The sequence below is a fragment of the Microcaecilia unicolor genome, chromosome 12 (assembly GCF_901765095.1).
Source record: "Microcaecilia unicolor chromosome 12, aMicUni1.1, whole genome shotgun sequence".
Taxonomy (NCBI): Eukaryota; Metazoa; Chordata; class Amphibia; order Gymnophiona; family Siphonopidae; genus Microcaecilia; species Microcaecilia unicolor.
In genome coordinates this window covers 61,363,554-61,385,004 of record NC_044042.1, presented here as the reverse complement: position 1 = coordinate 61,385,004, position 21,451 = coordinate 61,363,554, and the positions used below count along the sequence as shown (strand labels likewise).

General features: G+C 41.8%; 1 protein-coding gene across 1 annotated transcript in view; it reads right to left on the bottom strand.

Annotated features, from left to right (window-relative positions):
- Positions 1–21,451, bottom strand: part of KIRREL3 (kirre like nephrin family adhesion molecule 3) — a 1,393,929-nt gene that overhangs the window by 271,699 nt on the left and 1,100,779 nt on the right. The window contains exon 6 of the mRNA XM_030221488.1: positions 11,203–11,353. Within this exon, the coding sequence (XP_030077348.1) occupies positions 11,203–11,353 (151 nt within the window). The remainder of the gene's footprint in view (positions 1–11,202; positions 11,354–21,451) is intronic.

Below are 21,451 nucleotides of genomic sequence, written 5' to 3'. Positions count from 1 at the left end.
CCAATATTCAAAGGATTTATGCTTCTAGCTTTGAGAGTTATATCTCTAAATTGGCATCTTTGAAAATGTAGTACTGAGTGCCTAAACTTACACACACAATTTCACTAAGGGGTCAATAAAAGCAATTTAACCAGGCAGGTTAAGTCGCCTGTGTGGAGCTATCCGCTAATATTCAGCCGCACTTAATCGCATAGTGCCGCTGAATATCAGCACAAAATTCCTAAGCCGAAACTGGCTATTCAGTGGGTAGTCTGGGGGCACAGTCAGGGCAGAATCAAACCTTAACCGGTTACGTTAGCCAGCCAAACAGGACTACATAAATATCTGTGCTATCTTTGGCCATATTAACTTGAGGGTCTTTTACAAAGGCACGGTAGTGTTTTTATCACGCGCTAATGATTAGCGCATGCTAAATGCTAGAGACGCCCATAGTAATATATGGGCATCTCTAGTGTTTAGTACACGCTTATTTTTAGTGTGTGCTGAAAATGCTAGAACGCCTTTGTAAAAGGACCCCTTAACCGGTTAACATGGCCCGGCATTGAATATTCAGGCGTAAAGCTAGCAACAGTGAAAAACTTGCTGACTGTTGCCAGCTCGATATTTATCCCTAAACTCCTAAATTTAGGCACATAAAAAGTGGATGGTGACAGTAGTGGATTTAGGGCAGGGAATAAAGTTAGTAGCTTAGCACTGATTTTCAGCACTAGGCTCATAAATCTAGGCAAATGAATGGCGGTCATCGATCTTATGCTTTACTGATGGGCATTACTCATTATAATAGTCACTGGTCAATTTTTTAGCTTTATAATAAATTTCATTTCAAAAGACTTCACAGAAAAATACATACTCATCTGATTTAGAGAAGAAGTCGGCTAGGGGATATTGTTCCGATATGGAGCATGTTTCACAATTGCTGTATCAAGGAACCTCCTTATGCAGCCAGACCCAACCGTCTCCTGTTCATTCCATTGTCAAAGATTGATTGGGGGTGGTTTACCCTGTATATGGTTATGCGATTAGTATTCACTACTTCAACATTGCTTTGGAGTGGTTTCAGTCCTAAATTTATAAGCATAACTTTTAAGCTCCTAAATTAAGATAAAGTTTTAGTTGAAACTTAGGACTCTGTTTACAAAACAGCGCTAGCGTTTTTAGAGGTCGCAAAAAATTAGTGTGTGCTCTGTACATGCCCATAATATTCCTATGGGCATCTACATGGTTAACGTGCTAATTTTTAGAAGGCGCTAAAAACGCTAACATGCCTTTGTAAACCAGGCCCTTAGGCTCCTAAGTTTGGCTGAAAATAGGGCACAAATTTAGGAGCTTTTTTTGAATATTGAGCTCCTTGTATATAAATGATAATATTTGGGGCCATAATGAATGTGCCCACATTGATGCAAATCTAGTCCAACAGGACAGATCTGGGGAAGCCAAGATACTGATCTTAGTTTTACAACAATTACAAAGAAATAGCAAACAAAGTTTATGTTTATTATTATTTGATTTACTGTTCCATTTGGCAACCAAGTCGGAGTAGTCAACAATCCATTAAAAACAGAATAAAGAAAAGGAACGCCATTCAACAACAAGAAAACAAGATCTCATGCACACTTAGCACAACTAAAGATAAATTAAATTGTGATTTATGAGGACTGGAGTAGGAATTGGGACAGACGAGTGTGTGTGTGTGTGGTGGGGGGGAAATTGGGGTTAAAATAGATGAAAATGTACATATTAGATAGTTTATGTTGGATATTTGTATCTTGTTACATAGTAACATAGTAAATGACGGCAGATAAAGACTTGTACGGTCCATCCAGTCTGCCCAACAAGATAAACTCATTTTACATGGTATGTGATACTTTATATGTATACCCGAGTTTGATTTGTCCTTGCCTTTCTCAGGGCACAGATCGTAGAAGTCTGCCCAGTACTGTTCTTGTACTAAGTTCTGAAGCTAACATCGAAGCCCCTTAAAATTTACACTCCAGCCCATCCCTATCTATTCAGTCACGATCAGGGCGTAGACCGTAGAAGTCTGCCCAGCTCCCATTTTGTTTCCCAGTTACTGGCGTCGCCACCCAATCTCCGCTAAGATTCCACAGAACCATTCCTTCTAAAGAGGATTCCTTTGTGTTTATCCCACGCAAGTTTGTTCATGTTGATATTGCATCCTCAGTTTTTGATTTATTGGAATTTGTATGTTTTCAATAAAATAGATTTGCTTAAAGTTGAAATAAAATAAAATAAAAGGTAAAACATCATCTTCTAAAAGGTCAGCCTCTAACGGGTTAGCTCTAGAGTGTACAGCCCCAGCAGCACTGTCTATTATCCCATTGACTGCAATCCAAATGCCATTTCAAAATAATATGTTTTAATAGGAATTTAAATGTTAGAAATGAGGGTTCAGTCTGTAAATAAGGAAGCAAACTATTACAAAGTTGGGGAGTCATAAAAAAATGCAGAATTTCTGGTGGATTCATAATGAGTTTGTTTGGGTTTAAAGTGTCTTACAAGAATGAGTAGAGGTATAAGGGCTGTCAGGGCGAAGAGATAAGATGGAACAATGAGGTACTATGCATTGTGAGCCAAACACAGAATTTTGAACCAAATATAATATTGAATGGGAAGCCAGTGTAAAGGTTTCAAAACTGAAGTTACTGAATCATGGATGCATTCATCACAGAGGATCCAGTCAGCCATATTTTGTAACATTTGTAGACATATAAGGTGATATTTATTAATGCCTATATAAACTGAACTACAGTAATCTATTTTTGAAGTCAGAGTATGAATAAGAATATGCAGAGTGGCAAAGTCCAATAGCCCACAAAGAGAACGAATAGTACATAAAGCCAAGAAACTTGTCCTCAAGATCTTGGAGATTTGCTTGTCAAAAGAAAGTGGAATAAAAAATAATACCTAAGTAACGGAAAGAAGTAACTGGAGAAATAGGTCTATTTAATAATATTGGAATCAATGAAGGAAGTGAGTGGTGGCTTGGGATCCAAGAAGCCTAGGTTTTTTATGGGTTAAGAACTAGTTTGTGATGGGCTAGCCAATCAGCTAATGCCTGGAGGCATAGCTATAGTGGTTAGAGATTCAATAATAAAGGAGCTATGGGACAGAGTACAATAATATCATCTGTATAGGGAAAACCTGTAATATTGAAGGTTTGTATAAGAGTCACCAAGGGACTTAAGAATATGTTAAACAGTAGAAGAGAAAGGATAGATCTCTGAGGAACACCAAAAGAGACAAGATGAAACGCTGAGGAGGAAATGGTTGCAAGGGCAGAGAAAGAGTGATCAGAGAGAAAATTAGTGAACCAATTTATAGTAGTGACTTTTATTCCAATGTCCTGTAAGCGTTGAAGGAGGTGGGAGTGCTCAACCAATCTGCAGAAAGATAAGAGAAACCAAATGAGCTATACCCCCTCTATCCAAGATGGTATGAAGATCACTCAGTGGGGGACTGGCTATAGTTTCAGTACTATGGTTACAATGAAACCCCGATTACCTAAGGTGAAGATCATTTTGTTGTTCAATGGGTGAAGTCAATTGTAAAAAGACAAATTTCCCCAACAATTTTAGAGACTTCTTTCAGTGCAGATTCCAGTTGAGGTGGGGGAAAAAGCAGGTCCAATATTCACCATTTCCTGAATTAACCTATGGGTAATCAGAAAAAAGTTGGACTCAGTGGATATTAGGTTCCATTTTCAACCCAATCAATTCTCTATTCATCTACTCTTCAATCGTTCGTTCTTTACATGTGATTTATATGTGATATAGCATCTGATTGCCTCTTGAGCAACCAGAAAAATTAACCAAAAAATAAATACACTAGTCTAAAAATCATATTATGAGTGAGACATTTGTTGGGTAATTTTATAAAGCAAGCACTAACATTTATGTGCCGACTGCATGTGTAAATGACTAGAATACTGGCATATATACATATATGTATACCCATATGCAAGTAAATACCAAAAATCCATCTAAGCGCTACTCTGTAAGATACACCTGTGATGGGGTACATAGAAAACTGCCCTTGAAGCACACTCCCTGGCTGGGGCACATTAAGAAGTCTAGTTCTAGAGTGCTTACAAGGAGGGCATGGTTCAGCAAGGGGAGCCAAACAGCCAGAGCAGAGACAACAAAGAGGCCCCGGGAAGGAAGGAACACCTGTCCAGTGTATTTAGCCACAACTTACATGTAAAGTGCCAGAAAATTGGCCAAGGTAGGAAAAGGTTTTGATTTGAACAGTGAAACTCTTGACCTTTGTGGCCTGGCAACCAGGCCTTTTCTCATTTAATTCTGAATTTAAGCTGATATTCTTGTGCACACCCTAAGTCACTCCTTTTTATAGTGGGACCTAAGTTACAAGCTGATTTATGTTTACTCCTGAGTTATCAGACCTGTGCAGGAACAGGCATCAGTAGATATTTGATAAACTATCCAATAAAAGAATTTTGTTTTACTTTTGTAAAGCGGCTTGGTTGTGTCTGTGGAGGGTCACCACCCTATGTTTGCTCACAATATCACACCACACATATATTACATAACACATAGTTTACAGATGGGTGTACACATTGGCAGAATCTTGGTGGTGCATGGGCTGGGTGCAAACTTGTGCATGTAACTTATAGAATACAATAAGCTATGTTCACATCTCCAGCAACTAGGCATGATCATTTATACCAGATCAAAGGCTCACACCTAAGTGCCTATATTCACATATATATCTGTAAGTACTCCTTCAAAATACTGCTGCAAAGCTGCTTTTAGGGGCCACCAGCTATGACCATGTAACACCCTTCTAGGTCACTCTTCTCTAGCTATTCTAGAATCCAGTTCAAGATTCTTCTCCCAATGCATAGAGCCATCTATTTGGGTTCTCCTCTGCGTATCTAATTTGCTCATTCCTTATCTTCCTAGATGTCCATTGCACTGACAGTATGTTAACCAGCTTTCCCTACTTTCTCCTGCCCAGATTCATGTTATGTAGTGGTTCCCAAGCTTTGGGTCGGGATGTATATGGGATGGTCTGTGTCCCATACATGGCAAGACAGTTTAAGATGGGCTAGAGAAGGCTTTGACGGCAACTCCAAAAGTTGTAATGTGAGGACAGTGTTGGGTGGACTTCTATGGTCTGTGTCCCATATATTTATTTATTTTTTATTATTTATTAGGATTTATTTACTGCCTTTTTGAAAGAATTCACTCAAGGCAATGTACAGTAAGAATAAATCAAACATAAGCCATAGACAATTACTGAAGTAAAAATATTCAAATAACAATACAAAGTATGGCATAGTATGCTACTTACAATGTCAACACAATATGTAATAGAACATTTTAATAGACAGAGTAGGGTATAAGCAAAGATGGAACATATAGATAGGTAAGAGAGTAAGAGGAGTTGGAAAATAAGGTGACTAATTTAAAGAAAGTTGCATATGATTATGTCACATGATATATGACATGCAGATAGAGATAGGCTGGAGTACGCTTCAATGGCAACTCCAGTAATTGAAATATAAGGACAGTGTCAGGTGGACTTCTACAGTCTATGTCCCAAAAATGGCAAAGAAAGATCATGATCAAGTATTTTATACCACATTCATTGTTAATCATGAATTGATAATGACTGTGACTGTTGGGCAGACTGAACGGATTGTTCAAGTCTTTATCTGCTGCCACCTACTATGTTGCTATGTTACATCATCACTAGATTGGGGGGGGGGGGGGTCACAGAAACAGGGCTGCTTCCCCTCCTTCTGGACCACCCACTGTGACTTATGTCCAGTACTGCCAGTCACCAAGGGACATGTGTTGACTGCTGCTGCTGTTGCTACCACTGCTGCCTTCATACTTTAAGTGGGAGAGAATGAGGTGGATGGGAGAGAGAAGAGAGCAGGGATCTGCTATTTTGCTTTTATCTTCATCATCTGGGGTCATGTGAAATTTTAATGTTAAAATGGGGTCATATTCGATAAAAGTTTGGGAAGCACTGGTCTAGAGTCAACAAATTAAGTACATAAGTACATAAGCATCGCCATGCTGGGACAGACCAAGGGTCCATTGAGCCAAGCACCGTCACCGACAGTGGCCAAAAGAACAAGCAATTTGTCCCGCCCATCCTAGAAATACTGTATTATTCCCTCGTCCATTCAATAACATTCTATGGCTTTTTCCTCCAGGAAGCCGTCCACCCTTTTTTGAAGTCCGCTAAGTTAACCGCCTTAACCACCTTCTCCGGCAGCGAATTCCAGAGCTTAACCACGCGTTGAGTGAAGAAAAATTTCCTCTGATTCGTTTTAAATTTACCACACTGCAGCTTCATCGCATAACCCCTTGTCCTAATATTTTTGGAAAGCATAAACAGACGCTCCACATCAACCCATTCCATTCCACTCCATTCATTATCTTATAGACCTCTACCATATCTCCCCTCAGCCGCCTTTTCTGCAAGCTGAAGAGCCCCAGCCTCTTCAGTCTATTCTGATAGGGAAGTTGTCCCATCCCCTGTCGCCGTTCTCTGAACCTTTTCCAATTCCACTATGTCTTTTTTGAGGTGCGGCGATCAGAATTGAACACAATACTCGAGGTGCGGTCGCACCATGGAGCGATACAATGGCAGAATAATATCCTTATTTTTGTTTTCAATCCCTTTCCTAATGATACCCAACATTCTATTTGCTTTCCTAGCCGCAGCAGCACATTGAGCAGACGTTTTCAACGTATCATCAATGATGACACCTAGATCCCTTTCTCAGTCCGTGACTCCCAACGCTGAACCTTGCATGACTTAGTTGTAGTTTGGGTTCCTCTTTCTCACATGCATCACTTTGCACTTGTTCACAATTGTTGACTCTAGACCAGTGCTTCCCAAACTTTTATCGAATATGACCCCATTTTAATATTAAAATTTCACATGACCCCAGATGATGAAGATGAAAGCATTTTGTAATGCCTTCACCACCAATTTAAGAGGTGAAGCTTCTAGGTCTCACTTCAAAGCAGGTTGCAAAACCTTTTTATTCAGCCATTTGTTGAGCTGTGATGCTTGCTCAGGGTTCATTGGGACCACAGACAAAAACCCACAATTAGAACTTTACATTTTATTGCCTGTACTTCCTATGCTCTTTGCCTTGCCGAGTTTCTAAGCTCCAGGGTCAGCTAGATCCCAATTTTCTATTAAAGGTGACTAATTACGCAGCCCTTGATGTATCAATGGGTTTCCTGGTCACTTCTAAAGGTAATCAATAGAAATAAAATAGAATAAAACATAGAAAAGAAAATAAGATGATACCTTTTTTATTGGACTAATAATACAATTTTTGATTATCTTTCGAAGGTAACCATTCTTCATCAGATCAAAAATAAGCAAATGTTGATAAATAGCAGTATATATAAGTGTAACATCAAAGCATTCCAATGACAGTCTTACAGGAAGAGGGTGGGGTAGGTTAGGTGAGACAGAGAGAGCTGGGTGGATAAGAGACAGGGGGATATTCATGGTGATAAGAGGGTGACAAAGCAGTAGAATTTTATGGTTTATAATGGGCTACAAAACCCAGATCTTCCAATGAGACTGTCATTGGAATGCTTTGATATATACCGTTATTTATCAACATTTGCTTATTTCTGATCTGATGAAGAAGAGTTACTTTTGAAAGCTAATCAAAAAATGTATCAAGTTAGTCCAATAAAAAAGGTATCATCTTATTTTCTTTTCTATGTTTTATTCTATTTTATTTCTATTGATTACCTTTAAAGTGGACTAACACGGCTACCACATTGCTCTGGTCACTTCTCAACTCATGGAAGCTGTGTAGACTGCTGTCAAAGCTGGATTAAATAGACTCAGTAGCAGCTGAGTCTTCAGAGCTTTTCTGCTTACAGACAAATCATCTTGGGTTTTCTGAGAAGGAAATTGCCATGCTTATTATTGCTAGGTACCATTTCTCGCCGGCAATGTGCTTTCTTTATAGCTATAATAGTATTTTCTCCTCATATTTTGTTGCTAGTGGATTGTTTAGGATTGCAGACTATTGTATTAAACTAGTTTGAAATGCTTATCAGTCTGAGTGTTGGTTTAGAGTTATTGGAAAAGGTGGGAGAGGCAATTTAAAGGCTGGGGTTGGGAAGCTAAAGCATCATTTCACTATTGCCACTACAGGAGAGGTAATAAACTTCCTCATTTGAGTGAAAGCACAGCTGTGTCATAAGGAGGGGACTGAGGCATAACTGAGTCACTGGAGCAGATTTTCCCTCCCACCCTGGTCAGCCTGCTGACCAAATTCTTTTCCCTGGCCACACCATTTTATGAGAATCCCTTTCAATTTTGGAAAGGACCTAAACAGTACCATCACTGTTCCCTCTAAGTTAAGCATGAGTCCTCTACCTACAATCCTGCTGGGGATGGGGGAGGGGGTTTGCTGTTCACAATCACATTTTCAACAGAGAGGGACAAGCAAGCTCTGCAGGTGCTTAAATGCAGCAAAGGTATGAGTTAACTTACTCTGGGACCCTTTTACAGAGTGGTAGTAAGCCCAATGCAGGCTTATCGCTCACTATTCTGGGACTACCGCTGACCCAATGCGGCCACTGGTGGTAGTTCCGGGTCGAGCTAGCGCCATTTCTAGGGCAAAACCCTGCTGGAAATGGTTAGCATGGCAGTAACCAGGCATTGCCTCACACTGCCAGATTACTGCTGGGCTCCTTGCCGCATGGCCATGCCTTAAGAGTTTTCTTACCGCATGGCTATTTTGTTTTTGGTGTATTTTACCCACTGCAGTAAAAGGGGCCCTGGTGCATGGGAAATACAGCTCCCGCCACTACTGTAAGGCACTTTTTCCCACATTTTCCCCTATTCTGTAAGTTGCTTGTATATTTGGCAGCACCACCCATGTCCTCCCATGTTCCACACATGTGAATGCCCCCTTGCATTTACACGCTATACCACTTAAATGCACCCTGACAGAATAGTGTTTATTTGCTTTGCTGCTACTCACACATATAAGTGTACTGTTAGGGCTGGATTCTATAAATTGCACTGAAAAATGGGCACCAGAAAAGATTGAAGTGGAGGAGTGGCCTAGTGGTTAGGGTGGTGGACTTTGGTCCTGGGGAACTGAGGAACTGAGTTTGATGCCCACTTCAGGCACAGGCAGCTCCTTGTGACTCTGGGCAAGTTACTTGACCCTCCATTGCCCCATGTAAGCCGCATTGAGCCTGCCATGAGTGGGAAAGCGCGGGGTACAAATGTAACAAAAAAAATTGTCTTTAAGCATGATTTCCACATCCAAACTTCTCCGGGTTACATGCTCAATCTGATTAACCTTCCCTCCAGAAACATGTCTAAAACTTTGTGAACTTACCTTAACCTACATTACCCCAATTGCAAAGGACTCACGTACAAACCCTACTATGGATCCAACTTCTCCTTCTTAGGCAGCCAGCTCTGGAATGCCCTCCCAAGATCCATCCGATCAATCAGCGACTATCTACCCTTCCGGAAAGCACTAAAAACCCGTCTGTTCAAGCAAGCCTACCCAAATTGACCCAATTTAATCCTTTGACTCATTTATCCAATACATATCCAGGTGACAATGACAATGACCCAGACTACATCTCCCACCAAATCTCCCTATGCTTATCCCTTGTCCCATCCCCTCTATTCCACCTCCAATGCTCAACTACCCCTTACTCATACCTCTCCTACTCCCCTCACCCTTGCCCATCTCTACCCACCTATCTCTTTTATTATTTTGCTAAAAATATCTTACATTGTCTCTATCAATACTCTGTAATCCTTATTATTATGTAAGCCGCATTGAACCTGCTTTGAGTGGGAAAGTGCGAGGTACAAATGTAATAATAAATAAATAAATAAACTTTAAGTGCCAGACTTATGCGTGCAACTTTTTGGAATGCCCCTGATATGCCCATGGCCTGCCCCCTTTTGAGTCAGAAAACAACAAGGCAGTCGGTCCGCCAAATCCAATATGGGCAATAAAACAATGAGGCAGACCTAGTAAAAAAATAATGCCTTTATTAGTAGATTAAAAGCTCCCAGGTATTCAACATAAAATGCCCGACATGGCTGGCGAAACATGGCCTTGTTGGGTATTTTATGTTGAATACCTGGGAGCTTTTAAGCTACTAACAGACATTATTATTTTACAAGGTCTGCCTCATTATTTTACTGCCCCCTTTTGAGATACATGCTATGGGAGTCAGACGCACTGATTTATAGAATAGAATACAGTCAGATGCGCGTGCAAATTCTTATAGGTGCCAATTAACTTCAATGACTGGTTGTTAGCAACCAATTATTGATGTATAACAGCTCGTTAGCTAATTAATTTGCACTTGCATCTCAGGAGTACACCCAAATATAGGCCACAGAAATCTGGGCACCATATATAGAACCCGGAGGGTTAACCCCAAAATGTCAGTTTTCTTAATACTTATGAGCATAAGTGGTACATAAACGCAGGACAGCTAGATTACAGAATTGCTCTTTTTGTCTCTGAACTTCTGTTCACCCCCACTACGACTAGATAGCAATAATAACAAACAATATTTTTCCACCCCCTCTTTTGGAAGTTTTCGTGCAATTTGTGTCCTATACATTAGGTTCTATGCCATCTTCACCAAAGTTGACCACATGCTGGGATACCACAATACTAAATACTATGGGGCCGATATTCAGACCGTGGGAGTTAGCCTGGCTAACTCCCATGGTCACCACTAAACCCAGATATTCAATGCCAGGCTGTTTCCGGTGTCTGACATTGAATATCCGGTTTATTTTTTACTGGTTAGAAGATAACCGGCTATGTTGATAATCAAACTTACCAGTTATCTTTAAAATGGCAAAAGATATCCCATCTTTTCATGTGGCCAAATATGGCCGCTACACCGACTTTAAAATAGGCAGATAGCCAGTTATATCAGGCGATATAACTGTCTATCTGCTAGTCACTAACTGGGGATATTCAGCCGGGGATAGCCGGTTATCCCTTGCTGAATATTGGCGGATAACTGGTTAAGTGCTATTTAACCAGTCAGCAGTTGTGCTGGCCAGTTAAATAGCGCTGAATATCAGGTGGAAAATGATGATATGCTGTCTGGATAAAAGAATGGATAGATTTCCATATGGTACAGTAGTATTCTTAGCAACACTTACGCTGAATGTCGATGGTGACTGATGTTTCCTTCCCACTTGGAATGGCCTTGTTGGTGGCGCGGCATACAATACTCTGGCCATTTTCAATGTCTGAGGAAGAAATGACGAGTGTGCTCACTATGCTCTCCCTTTTTCCATCTCGAAGGAGAGTCTGTAGGCACAAAAGGGACAAGAGAAGACAACTGCATATTACAATAAGGAGCTATGTGCAATTCCACACCTTCCTCTGTACACACTTTTCAGTTCTTCCTTCAATAGACATGGTTCTCACTGTGTATCATTCACCTGCAATGATATTTGTGGCATCATGCTCTTAAATATCTCTTTGTTCCTTATTAGTCAAGCTCCTCTCTAAGCAAAACCCCTTCATCTATATGTGAGCTGAGGATGCTCCTACTCTATGTCTTCCCTGATTCAGTGACCTGTTTCTATAAATTTTAAGAGCTGCTTACGACATAAGAACATGTATAAGAACATAAGAGTAGCCATACTAGGTCAGATCAATGATCCATCTAGCCCAGTATCCTGTTTTCCAAACAATGGCCAAGTCAGGTCACAAGTAGCTGGCAGAAACCCTTGTGACCACCTCTGGGAAAAGATGATTAAAATAGATCCAAAATGTTGAGAATGGCTGATTTTTCATGTCATGGCTCCATAAGCAGTTTGCAAAAGTTACACGTTTGAACTTCCATAACTTTTTTTTTTCACATAAAAGGATGGGGTTGGACTATTGTATTATTGTTTGCTCTAATATAATTCATTAAAAACCTTATTTGGGTGACTTAGAGGGGCATTTTTGAAAGAAACATGTAAATCAGAATTTGGACGTTTTACAAAGACATCCAAATGCCAAACCAGTAAAAAGATCATTTTCTAAAAAGATGGACGTCCATCTTTTGTGTTCGAAAATACCATGGACGTCCTGCGATTTGGACATCTTTGATTTTCGGCCATTTTAGAAAAAAAGACGTCCAAGTCTAAAACATCCAAAGCCAAGCCATAGGGACAAGGGAGGAGCCAGCATTTTTAGTAGACTGGTACCCCTGACATGCCAGGACAGCAATCAGGCACCCTAGGGGGCACTGCAGTGGACTTCATAAAATGCTCCCAGGTACACAGCTCCCTTACCTTGTGTGCTGAGCCCCCCAACCCCCCTCCTCCAAAATCCACTACCCCCAACTATACACCACTACCATAGCCCTTATGGGTGAAGGGGGCAAGCTATATGTGAGTACAGTGGGTTTCCGGTGGGTTTTGGAGGGATCACAGTTTCCTGTACAAGTGTAACAGATAGTGGGGGGATGGGTCTGGGTCCACCTGTCTGAAGTTCACTAAACTACTCCAGGGACCTACATGCTGCTGTCATGGACCAAAGTATGGCATCTGAGGCTGGCATAGAGGCTGGCCAATAATGTTCTTCAACACACTTTTTGGGGGTGGGAGGGGGTTAGTGACCACTGGGGGAATAAGGGGAGGTCATCCCTGATTCTCTCCAGTGGTCATCTGGTCATTTGGGGCACCTTTTTGTGCCTTATTCATAAGAAAAACAGGTCTAGCTCAAAACATCTAAGTTTTAGTGCTGGACGTTTTTGCTTTGTTCCATTATGGCTCAAAGACATCCAAGTCTTAGGAATGCCTATGTCCCGCCTTGAACATGCCCCCGATACGCCCTCTTGAGATAGGGACGTCCTTCCGACGGACTTCTGAGAAAGACGTCCAAAATGCGGTTTCGATTATACCGATTTGGACATTTCTGTGAGATGGACGTCCAAATGCTGATTTATGTCACTTTTTAGACGTCCGTCTCTTTCGAAAATGAGCCTATTAGCCATCTTTTCCCAGAGATAGCCACATTTGTGAATAGGGCCAGCATTTTCCATGTATCAGCATATAACACAGATTGAAGGGTGGTAGTGCTATGTACAGTCAAGGTCAGAAAGTCGGTACTAGTTGGCGGTGATGAGAGTCAATGCAATGAACTTGTTTAGATCTTTTGAGGAAAGCATTTTTCCCCCCATGGGAAAGCTGTGCAGTTCTACACAGGTTTCAAATCCTGCTTCTGCTATGAGCTGATGGAAACCCCTTGGGTTGAAGTCTGGCTCAAATGACCAAGGAAATTCATGTTCCCAAAACTAAAGCAAGACTTAAAAAGAGGAAGTTTGAGCAAAAGATTGTATATAATGCAAGTATAATGCAAGTATTGTGTCAAATAGCTGCAAAAAGGTTAATTTGTGTTTACAGTGCAGTGGATGCTGTTGTCTAACACAGAGGCGTAGCCAGACATCAGATTTTGGGTGGGCCTAGGCAAGAATTGGGTGGGCACCAAGTGTTCTTCCCCCCCCCCCCACCCAAAAAAAAAGATTATCTAAGCTGGTGGGAAAATGCTTCTTTCCACCTTGGCAGTAGGCATGCACTGAAAACTGAGCATGCGCAGGTGCCGGTGTCATGGAGAGTAGCATTTTCGTTACAATCAGGGTAAGATCTTCAGCTGGCGGAGCTTGGGATTCCCACCAGTTACCACTAAACATGTGCTACTGTTGGGTGGGCCTGAGTCATAAATGGGTGGGCCCTGGCCCACCCAAGCCCACTGGTCTAACAGTGAAGATTAGAGTACAGGCTTATATGTAAGGCTGGTGCTGGGCTGGCTTGTATGGTCTCAGTGCCACGTATAGCAATCCAGTTTCGGATGGGCTGGAGAGAGCTTTGACAGAAACTCCAGTAATTTGGAACATGAGGACAGTGCCAGGCAGACTTTTATGGTCTGTGTCCTGCAAATGACAAGACAGATTCGGATAGGCTTTGACAGCAACTCCAGTAGTTGGAACATATGGACAGAGCCGGGCGGACATCTATGGTCTATGTTGCAGAAACAACAAAGAAAGACCATGATCAAGTATATAATATCCACTACAAAGAAAGCAAGGTGGATGTGGAGTCAGTAAAATCAAAAATCTTAAATATAAACAACAAGGATGACCCACTGTCATCGGATAGTGGTGTTTAGTTGATACTCTGTCGTTATTCCTCAATTATGTGGACCTTGAAGCAGCATAGTTCATCTAAGCTGGAGTGAAACGCCGACCAACAACGGTCCAAGGGATTGTTTTGAGTGGAGTATGTGACTGCAGGACAGACGACTGCACTGAACCTAAGTACTCTATCCTAAAGTTTTGGACTGAATATGCTCTTGCAAACATTTGAGCACCTGTTATTCGAAGTTAGTGGGGTGTGGTTTTGCTTGTTTTTCAATATTTTTGGAGTTGAATATTAAATAGTATATGGAGGAAGTTTTTTTCAGCAAATGATGAGGAAAAGTTTGCATTGATCGCTTGTAGCTCCTTAGACCGGATGGTCTGGAGCTCCTTGAGGCTTTTTCCTTCCTACAAACACAATGTGCTTTATTTTCACATATATTTGTTTGCCTCAACAGTGGGTCATCCTTGTTGTTTATATTCAAGTATATAATATCACATTCATTGTTGATTTAATCTTGAATTGAGAATGAATGTGACTGTTGGGCAGACTGGATGGACCATTCAGGTCTTTATCTGCCGTCACGTACTATGTTACTATCATTCACAACCTGTAACATCTGGCACTGCAGTATGACACTGGCCTGTTTAACTTTCTTTTCCCAAACAGATATCAATCAACAGATCACAAAGTATTTCTCAAAGCTCTCACGAGCACATTAAAATATCCATATTAGGATGCATTTTATTAACACTACAACCGGATGCTGCTAAGGTAACTGGATGCCTAAAAACTTAGGGGGGGGGGGGGTGTTAATCAGCTACAAGAAAAGGTGTGCTCTTTCTTCTCTGACTATTCATGACTCTTCAGCTTACATGTGCAAGTACAGTATTTTCTATCCATTTTATTCTTCCATCCCTAAATTGAGATGCTTGGGAACAGCAGGTCACAAATATCACCTCTGTCCATTCTTTCCTTCCTCTGTGCTGGGAATGTATTGCTGTATCGGTCTAGAGCACCTGACTTCTATGCTTAGGGCATTCTTGTTTGGCGTATGTGCCTGAAGGGGAGGTATGGAAGAAATTCTGTTCTTTATCTTCTACACTTCTTCCTCTGTGCTGATTGATTGAAGGCGCCATGCTGAGTAGCACATCCTGCCTGATTGTGTACCAAAGAGATTCCAGTAGGGACACAACACCTGCTGCTCATTTCTCTTGATTGAATCGCAAGCCTGATTCTCAGTTATTCTCTAGGGACTGTATGGAAGCATAGGCCTCACCTACTGTAATACATACCGTAGTCAGCTGATGGGAATAGTTGTGCTGTGAGTAACTGGTAGAGGTCCTCCTCCCCCTCCCCCATAGGTGCATAGCCTGTGATCTTTGCTTGGCTGCTTTGGATTTGCCTGATTTGACTTGCTTTGCATTTCTTAAATCAAGATTTTCAGATTATAACAGGAGCTACCTTCATTCAAGATTAGATGTTCATGCAGAACAGATCTAATTGTCACTAGATCCAGGATAGGTAGTATAATAAATTTGGTATGTGTGGTGGTCTTGTCAAAGATTAATTTTCTGCAGTTAACAACTAATTATCTGGCTTACTAAAGAGACTCATAAGAGCCTCAAAAATAAAAGGTGGCAGCTAAGTCCCAGGCCCACCAAGCTAGTGAGTGTTAATGGATCTGTCTTCCAAAAACATCTTCAAATCTTTTCTAAATCATACTTAACTATGACATCATCCTCTGACAACAAATTCTACAGTAAGCTACACAGCTCAATTGTACATTGACTATAAAACTTTTCTTAAATTTGTTTTGAATCTGGTTCCAGTTGGTTTCAAGGTATGTACTATTACTATTTGGAAGGGTGACTTCATGAGAGTTCAGATCAATGGTTCATCAAGACCAGAATCCTGTCACTGACAGTGGCCAATCTAGTTCAGTTGGAAGTACCCAGCATCAGAACTGGATTTAGGCAAAGGCAACATAGGCAATGCCTAGGGTGTCATATATTGGAGGCATCAAATACATGGGCTATAGAAACCTTCCCTCTCTACCAGTTCTGCCTATGGGCACTAGCATCTTAAATCTGGCCCTGCTTGGCCTATCCTAAAGTGGGACATTCTAAATTGCTCATTCCTAGAAGGATATAATGCTGACCCCCAAGTCTATCCATTTAATAATTTTTCATGTATTTGTCCTCCAGAAACTGGACATAACCTTTTTTAAATTCAGGTGCCACCTCACAAGTGCCTGCAAAATATTCCTATGACAATAACCTCACTTTGCTCCTGGTTAGGAATTGTCTCCATCAACTCCTCAACCAGGTAAAAAGTGGAAGGCCATAGCAAGGGGATGGGGCTGGAGGAGGCCTGGCAAGATGCTGCAGCAACAGCCATTCTGGTCTCAGGAAGAAATGAGGGAAAATGCTATACCTTGGGAGGTGAAAGAGAAGAGAAAGAGGAGATGCTGGGCCATTGTAGGAAAGGAAGATACTAGATTAGAGTGGAAAAGGGAAGACAGGGGTGTGATGCAGGACCATGGGGGTAGGGAAGGGAGATGCTGGACAATGCAGGGTGAAGAGTATTTATTTATTTATGCTACTTGATATACCATGCATTAGCCTCAGCATAGGCAACATGGAGGTTTACAATAAAAAGGAGTTAAGAGAAAAGGAGGTACTAGACAGAATATAGCTGAGCAGAGACCTAGATAGTGGGGAGGTGGGGGAGGACACGAGGAAAAGTTAGGGTTTAAGTAGTTTCTTAAAAGAGGTGAGGGTTGGTTGGCTTCTGATGGAGAGGGGCAAGATATTCCAAAGTTGGGTCCTATGTACGGAGTTCCTTGAGACTTTGAGATGGAAGATGCTGGACCACAGAGAGGTCAATGGGGGAGGAAGGACCACAGAGGGGACCATGGGGGAGGAGGAAAGAGAGGAGAAATACTGGGGAGGAGAAAAGAGAAGAGAGAAGCTACAGTACATCACACAGCAAGGGAAAGGAAGAGAGGGGGAAATGTTGGGCTGTGGGGGAAAGGGGAGAAACTGGATCAAAATGATGGGAAGGAAAGAGAGAAGGAAGACACTGGGCTAGATGGGAGGAGGGAAGAGAGATGAGAGATACTGGATCATAATGGGAAGGGAAGAGAGGGAAGATACTGGACAATGGGGGGGGGGGGGATAGAAAATGCAGGACCACGGGGGAGGGGAGGAGAGATGCTACACTATGCAAGGAAAGAGAAGAGAGAGAGAGAGAGAGAGAGAGAGAGAGGGGAGATGGCTCATGAAGAGAAAGGGGAGATGCTACACAGGGAAGCATAGAGAGAGATATCGTGGGCAAAATGCTAGGCATGGGGTGGAGGAAAAAAGAGATGCTGGGCACAGGAGAAAAAGGGGAGATGGAAGATGGGCAAGGATAAAAAGATGGAAGTGTTAGTGAAAGACTGAATAAGAAGCTAGGAAGGGGGGGGAAGAGAGAGAGATGGAAAGCTCTAGGGTGAAATCTATGCTAGCAGCCATTTTCTAGAGGGGAGTAATGTTTATACATTCTTTACTAACTTTGTAACTTAAGTAGCAAACCCCCACCCCTAAAATAATAAATGTTATAAGGGACAAGGACTGAACCAGTGACATTAACAACACTGCCAATCTCTCTCATGCATATTCATTAGGGAATCTTGAAAACCTGACTTGTTAGCGGCCCTTGAGGACTGAAAGTGATTACCACTTCATTAGAGGGAACATAACCAGGGGCGACCACGTTTTCCTGAGAATGTCCTCGCAGGACGTCCCCGCAAAGGGCAGGGAAACCCGTATTATCGAAACAAGATGGGCGGCCATCTTTCCTTTCAATAATGCGGTCGGGGATGCCCAGATCTCAACATTTAGGTTGACCTTAGAGATGGTCGTCCCTGGTTTTCGCCGATAATAGAAACCGAGAACGCCCATCTAAGAAACGACCAAATCCAAGCCATTTGGTCGTGGGAGGAGCCAGAATTCGTAGGAGCACTGGTCCCCCTGACATGCCAAGACACCAACCAGGCACCCTAGGGGGCACTGCAGTGGACTTCAGAAATTGCTCCCAGGTGCATAGCTCTCTTACCTTGTGTGCTGAGCTCCCCAAAACCCACTCCGCACAACTGTACACCACTACCATAGCCCTTAGGGATGAAGGGGGCACCTAGATGTGGATACAGTGGGTTTCTGGTGGGTTTTGGAGGGCTCACATTTACCACCACAAGTATAACAGGTAGGGGGGATAGGGCATAGGTCTGCCTGCCTGAAGTGCACTGCAGTACCCACTAAAACTGCTCCAGGGACCTGCATACTGTTGTCATGGAGCTGGATATGATATTTGAGGCTGGCATAGAGGCTGGCAAAATATTTTTTTAATGTTTTTTTAGGGTGGGAGGAGTAAGGGGAGGTCATCTAGTCATTTAGGGCACATTTTTGTGGCTTGGTCGTAAAAAAAAAAGGACCAAGTAAAGTCGGCCAAGGGTTCGTTAGGGACGCCCTTCTTTTTTCCATTATCATCCGAGGATGCCCATGTGTTAAGCACACCCTAGTCCCACCTTCGCTATGCTTCCGACACGCCCCCGTGAACTTCGGTCGTCCACGCGACGGAAAGCAGTTGAGGACGCCCAAAATTGGCTTTCGATTATGACGATTTGGGCAACCCTGGGAGAAGGACACCCATCTCCCGATTTGTGTCGAAAGATGGGTGCCCTTCTCTTTTGAAAATAAGCCTGAGAGTAACATTGGGGATCAATATTCAGCCGACAGTGTTCTTCCAGGATATTCAAAGCCGGGATCTGTGCATGCTTCGGCTTTGAATATCCGGTTATTTTTAAGCTGCTTAAGATATAGCCACTTAAGTTGATATTCATCACTTAAGTGGCCATGGGTTACCACATAAAAATAGGACAGACATTTATGTGGTAAACCTGGTGCTTACTCTGCCAGTATAAGTTATATGTATGTTCCATCTCTCTATTTTGTAGTTGCTTGTCAGCATTTGATAAAAAATCAAATAAGAAGGACCAAAATAATTACAGGTCCAATTTGTTAAGAATACTTTTTACTTTGTAATAAAAAAGTTTTAAGAGGCTATAATTTTTTTTTTTTTTTATTAGACTCTCTACTTTTACTTCACTACTTTTGAAGCCAGTATTTTAAAAAAGTAACAACCTCATCCCTGTACCTGGGGGTGAAGAGAGGTCTGGGGAGGAGCGGGGTTGGATCGTGGCAGGATTAAGTTTTGAGTTGGGATCAGAGGGTTTTGAATGGGGGACTGGGGGTTAGGACAGGGCTCTTGCTCTAGGGAAGGGTAGGAAGACATGAGGTGGAGGGATGGGAAAGGTGTGTGACCAGATGCCGGGGGTAAACTATGGGAATCAGAAGGGTCCTGGAAAGGGGAGTGGGACATTGGAGTGGCAACCCTGTAGTTATGCAGGTGCTGGCTGATATTCAGTGGTGGCAAACACATAATTATTTATGCAGCACTATTTGGTCGTTTAGCTATGTGGGCATTGGTACTGAATATTGCTGTAACCTGCATAGCTCCTGGCTCCTCCCCAATTCTGCCTCCATAATGCCCTTCTCCTGCGCATTTTCAAAATGGCTGTTTAGTGCTAATATTCAACAGCAATGCCCAGTTAAATGCTGCTGAATAATTGGCGGTCCATTGATCGTGATTTAAGCAGGCAGGATCCTCTCCTACCCACTTAAATTGCTTTGAATATTGACCCCCTTAGATTTTAGACACTAGACAGCGACATTTTAATACATCTTCTTTAGGCAAATGAAAGCTGCTCCTATCCTTTCATTATTCATATTTTAATCAAACAGGCTTTCAGAAACGATGATTTTATTGCTCTCTTTAGTCTCACCAGAATTTATTCAGGCATTTTTCAATAATTATCTTTTTATAGATGTACATTAGAGTACTACCTCCTTTCATGAGACAATTTTCCTTTAATAACTGTATAAATGGTAGTTTGTAGAGTGTGGCATTAACAAGAAATTAAAATTCTTTGCTCAGATTAACAAACATAGTTTACTATAATCATGATAAATGGACATGGCCTAGGTAAGTATTGTTTTGCCTTTAAGGACTATGGGGACCTTTTACCAAGCTGCGAGAAAACGTACCCTACGCTGACGGCGGGGGCCATTTTTCCCACACACCAGGGCCCTTTTTCCCGCAGCGGGTAAAAAAACCCCCTTACTGCCACTCACTGAGGTGGTGATAAGGGCTCCCACACTAACCCAGCGGAAACTGGGCAGTGCATGGCGATGCCTAATTACTGCTGTGTTACCACCATGCAAGCCATTTCCGGGGGTTTTCTTTTTCCCCCAGAAATGGCTCGTGCTTGGGGCAGGACTACCGCCGGTGGCCATGTTGGGCTGGCGGTAGTCCTGAAAGAGAGGTAAGCCCGAGTACTGCTGCTCTATAAAATGACCCTTATATGCAGTAAAGTGAATGAAATGGAAGTGCTCACTTTAGGCCTTTACTTGAATGCATATATATATATATATATATATATATAGATAGATAGATAGATAGATAGATAGATAGATAGATAGAGAGAGAGAGAGAGAGAGCGTAATAAAGTGGTTAGAAGGCATAGAAATCAGGGCAGGCAGCTTCCAACTGTTGTCAGTTGCAAAACCGATCATCTCCTACAGTGCCAGGTATATGGAAGGCAAGCACAGCCTTCTGGAAAATGTTTGAAAAATTACAGTATTTAATCAAATTGCCATTTGACTGACTCACACTGTATTTCTGTAATTCTTTCTCTGTCTACACCAAGCTTTGAAGGGTGTGTGTATGTATACACTCAAATATACAAAATTACACCTTTTTATAATCAACCAAGTGAGAATGGAACACCAAAGCTATTTTCTTGTTGTTCATGATGTTGAGGAAGTCTCGGGTAGAGTGAAATGAATAATCCCCTGGGGTCGAGTTTCAGCTATCAATAAGTGACAAAAGATCATCACACGGTATGCTTTGATATAAGAACTAACGTGGAGAACAGACACAGAAAATTCAAAGTTCCAGATTTCAAACATCCTGACTTTACTAAAATGGGGGAGTACCTGATGAAAGAGCTGACAGAATGGGAGGATATAAGTAAAACAGAAAGACAAAGGACCAGGTTGAAAGAACCTATAAAACTGGCAACAGATCTTTATATAAGAAAAGAAGGAAAAGCAAGAGAAAAAGGAAACAGATATAGTTCTCCAAATAAATGATTGAAAAAACAAATGAAGAT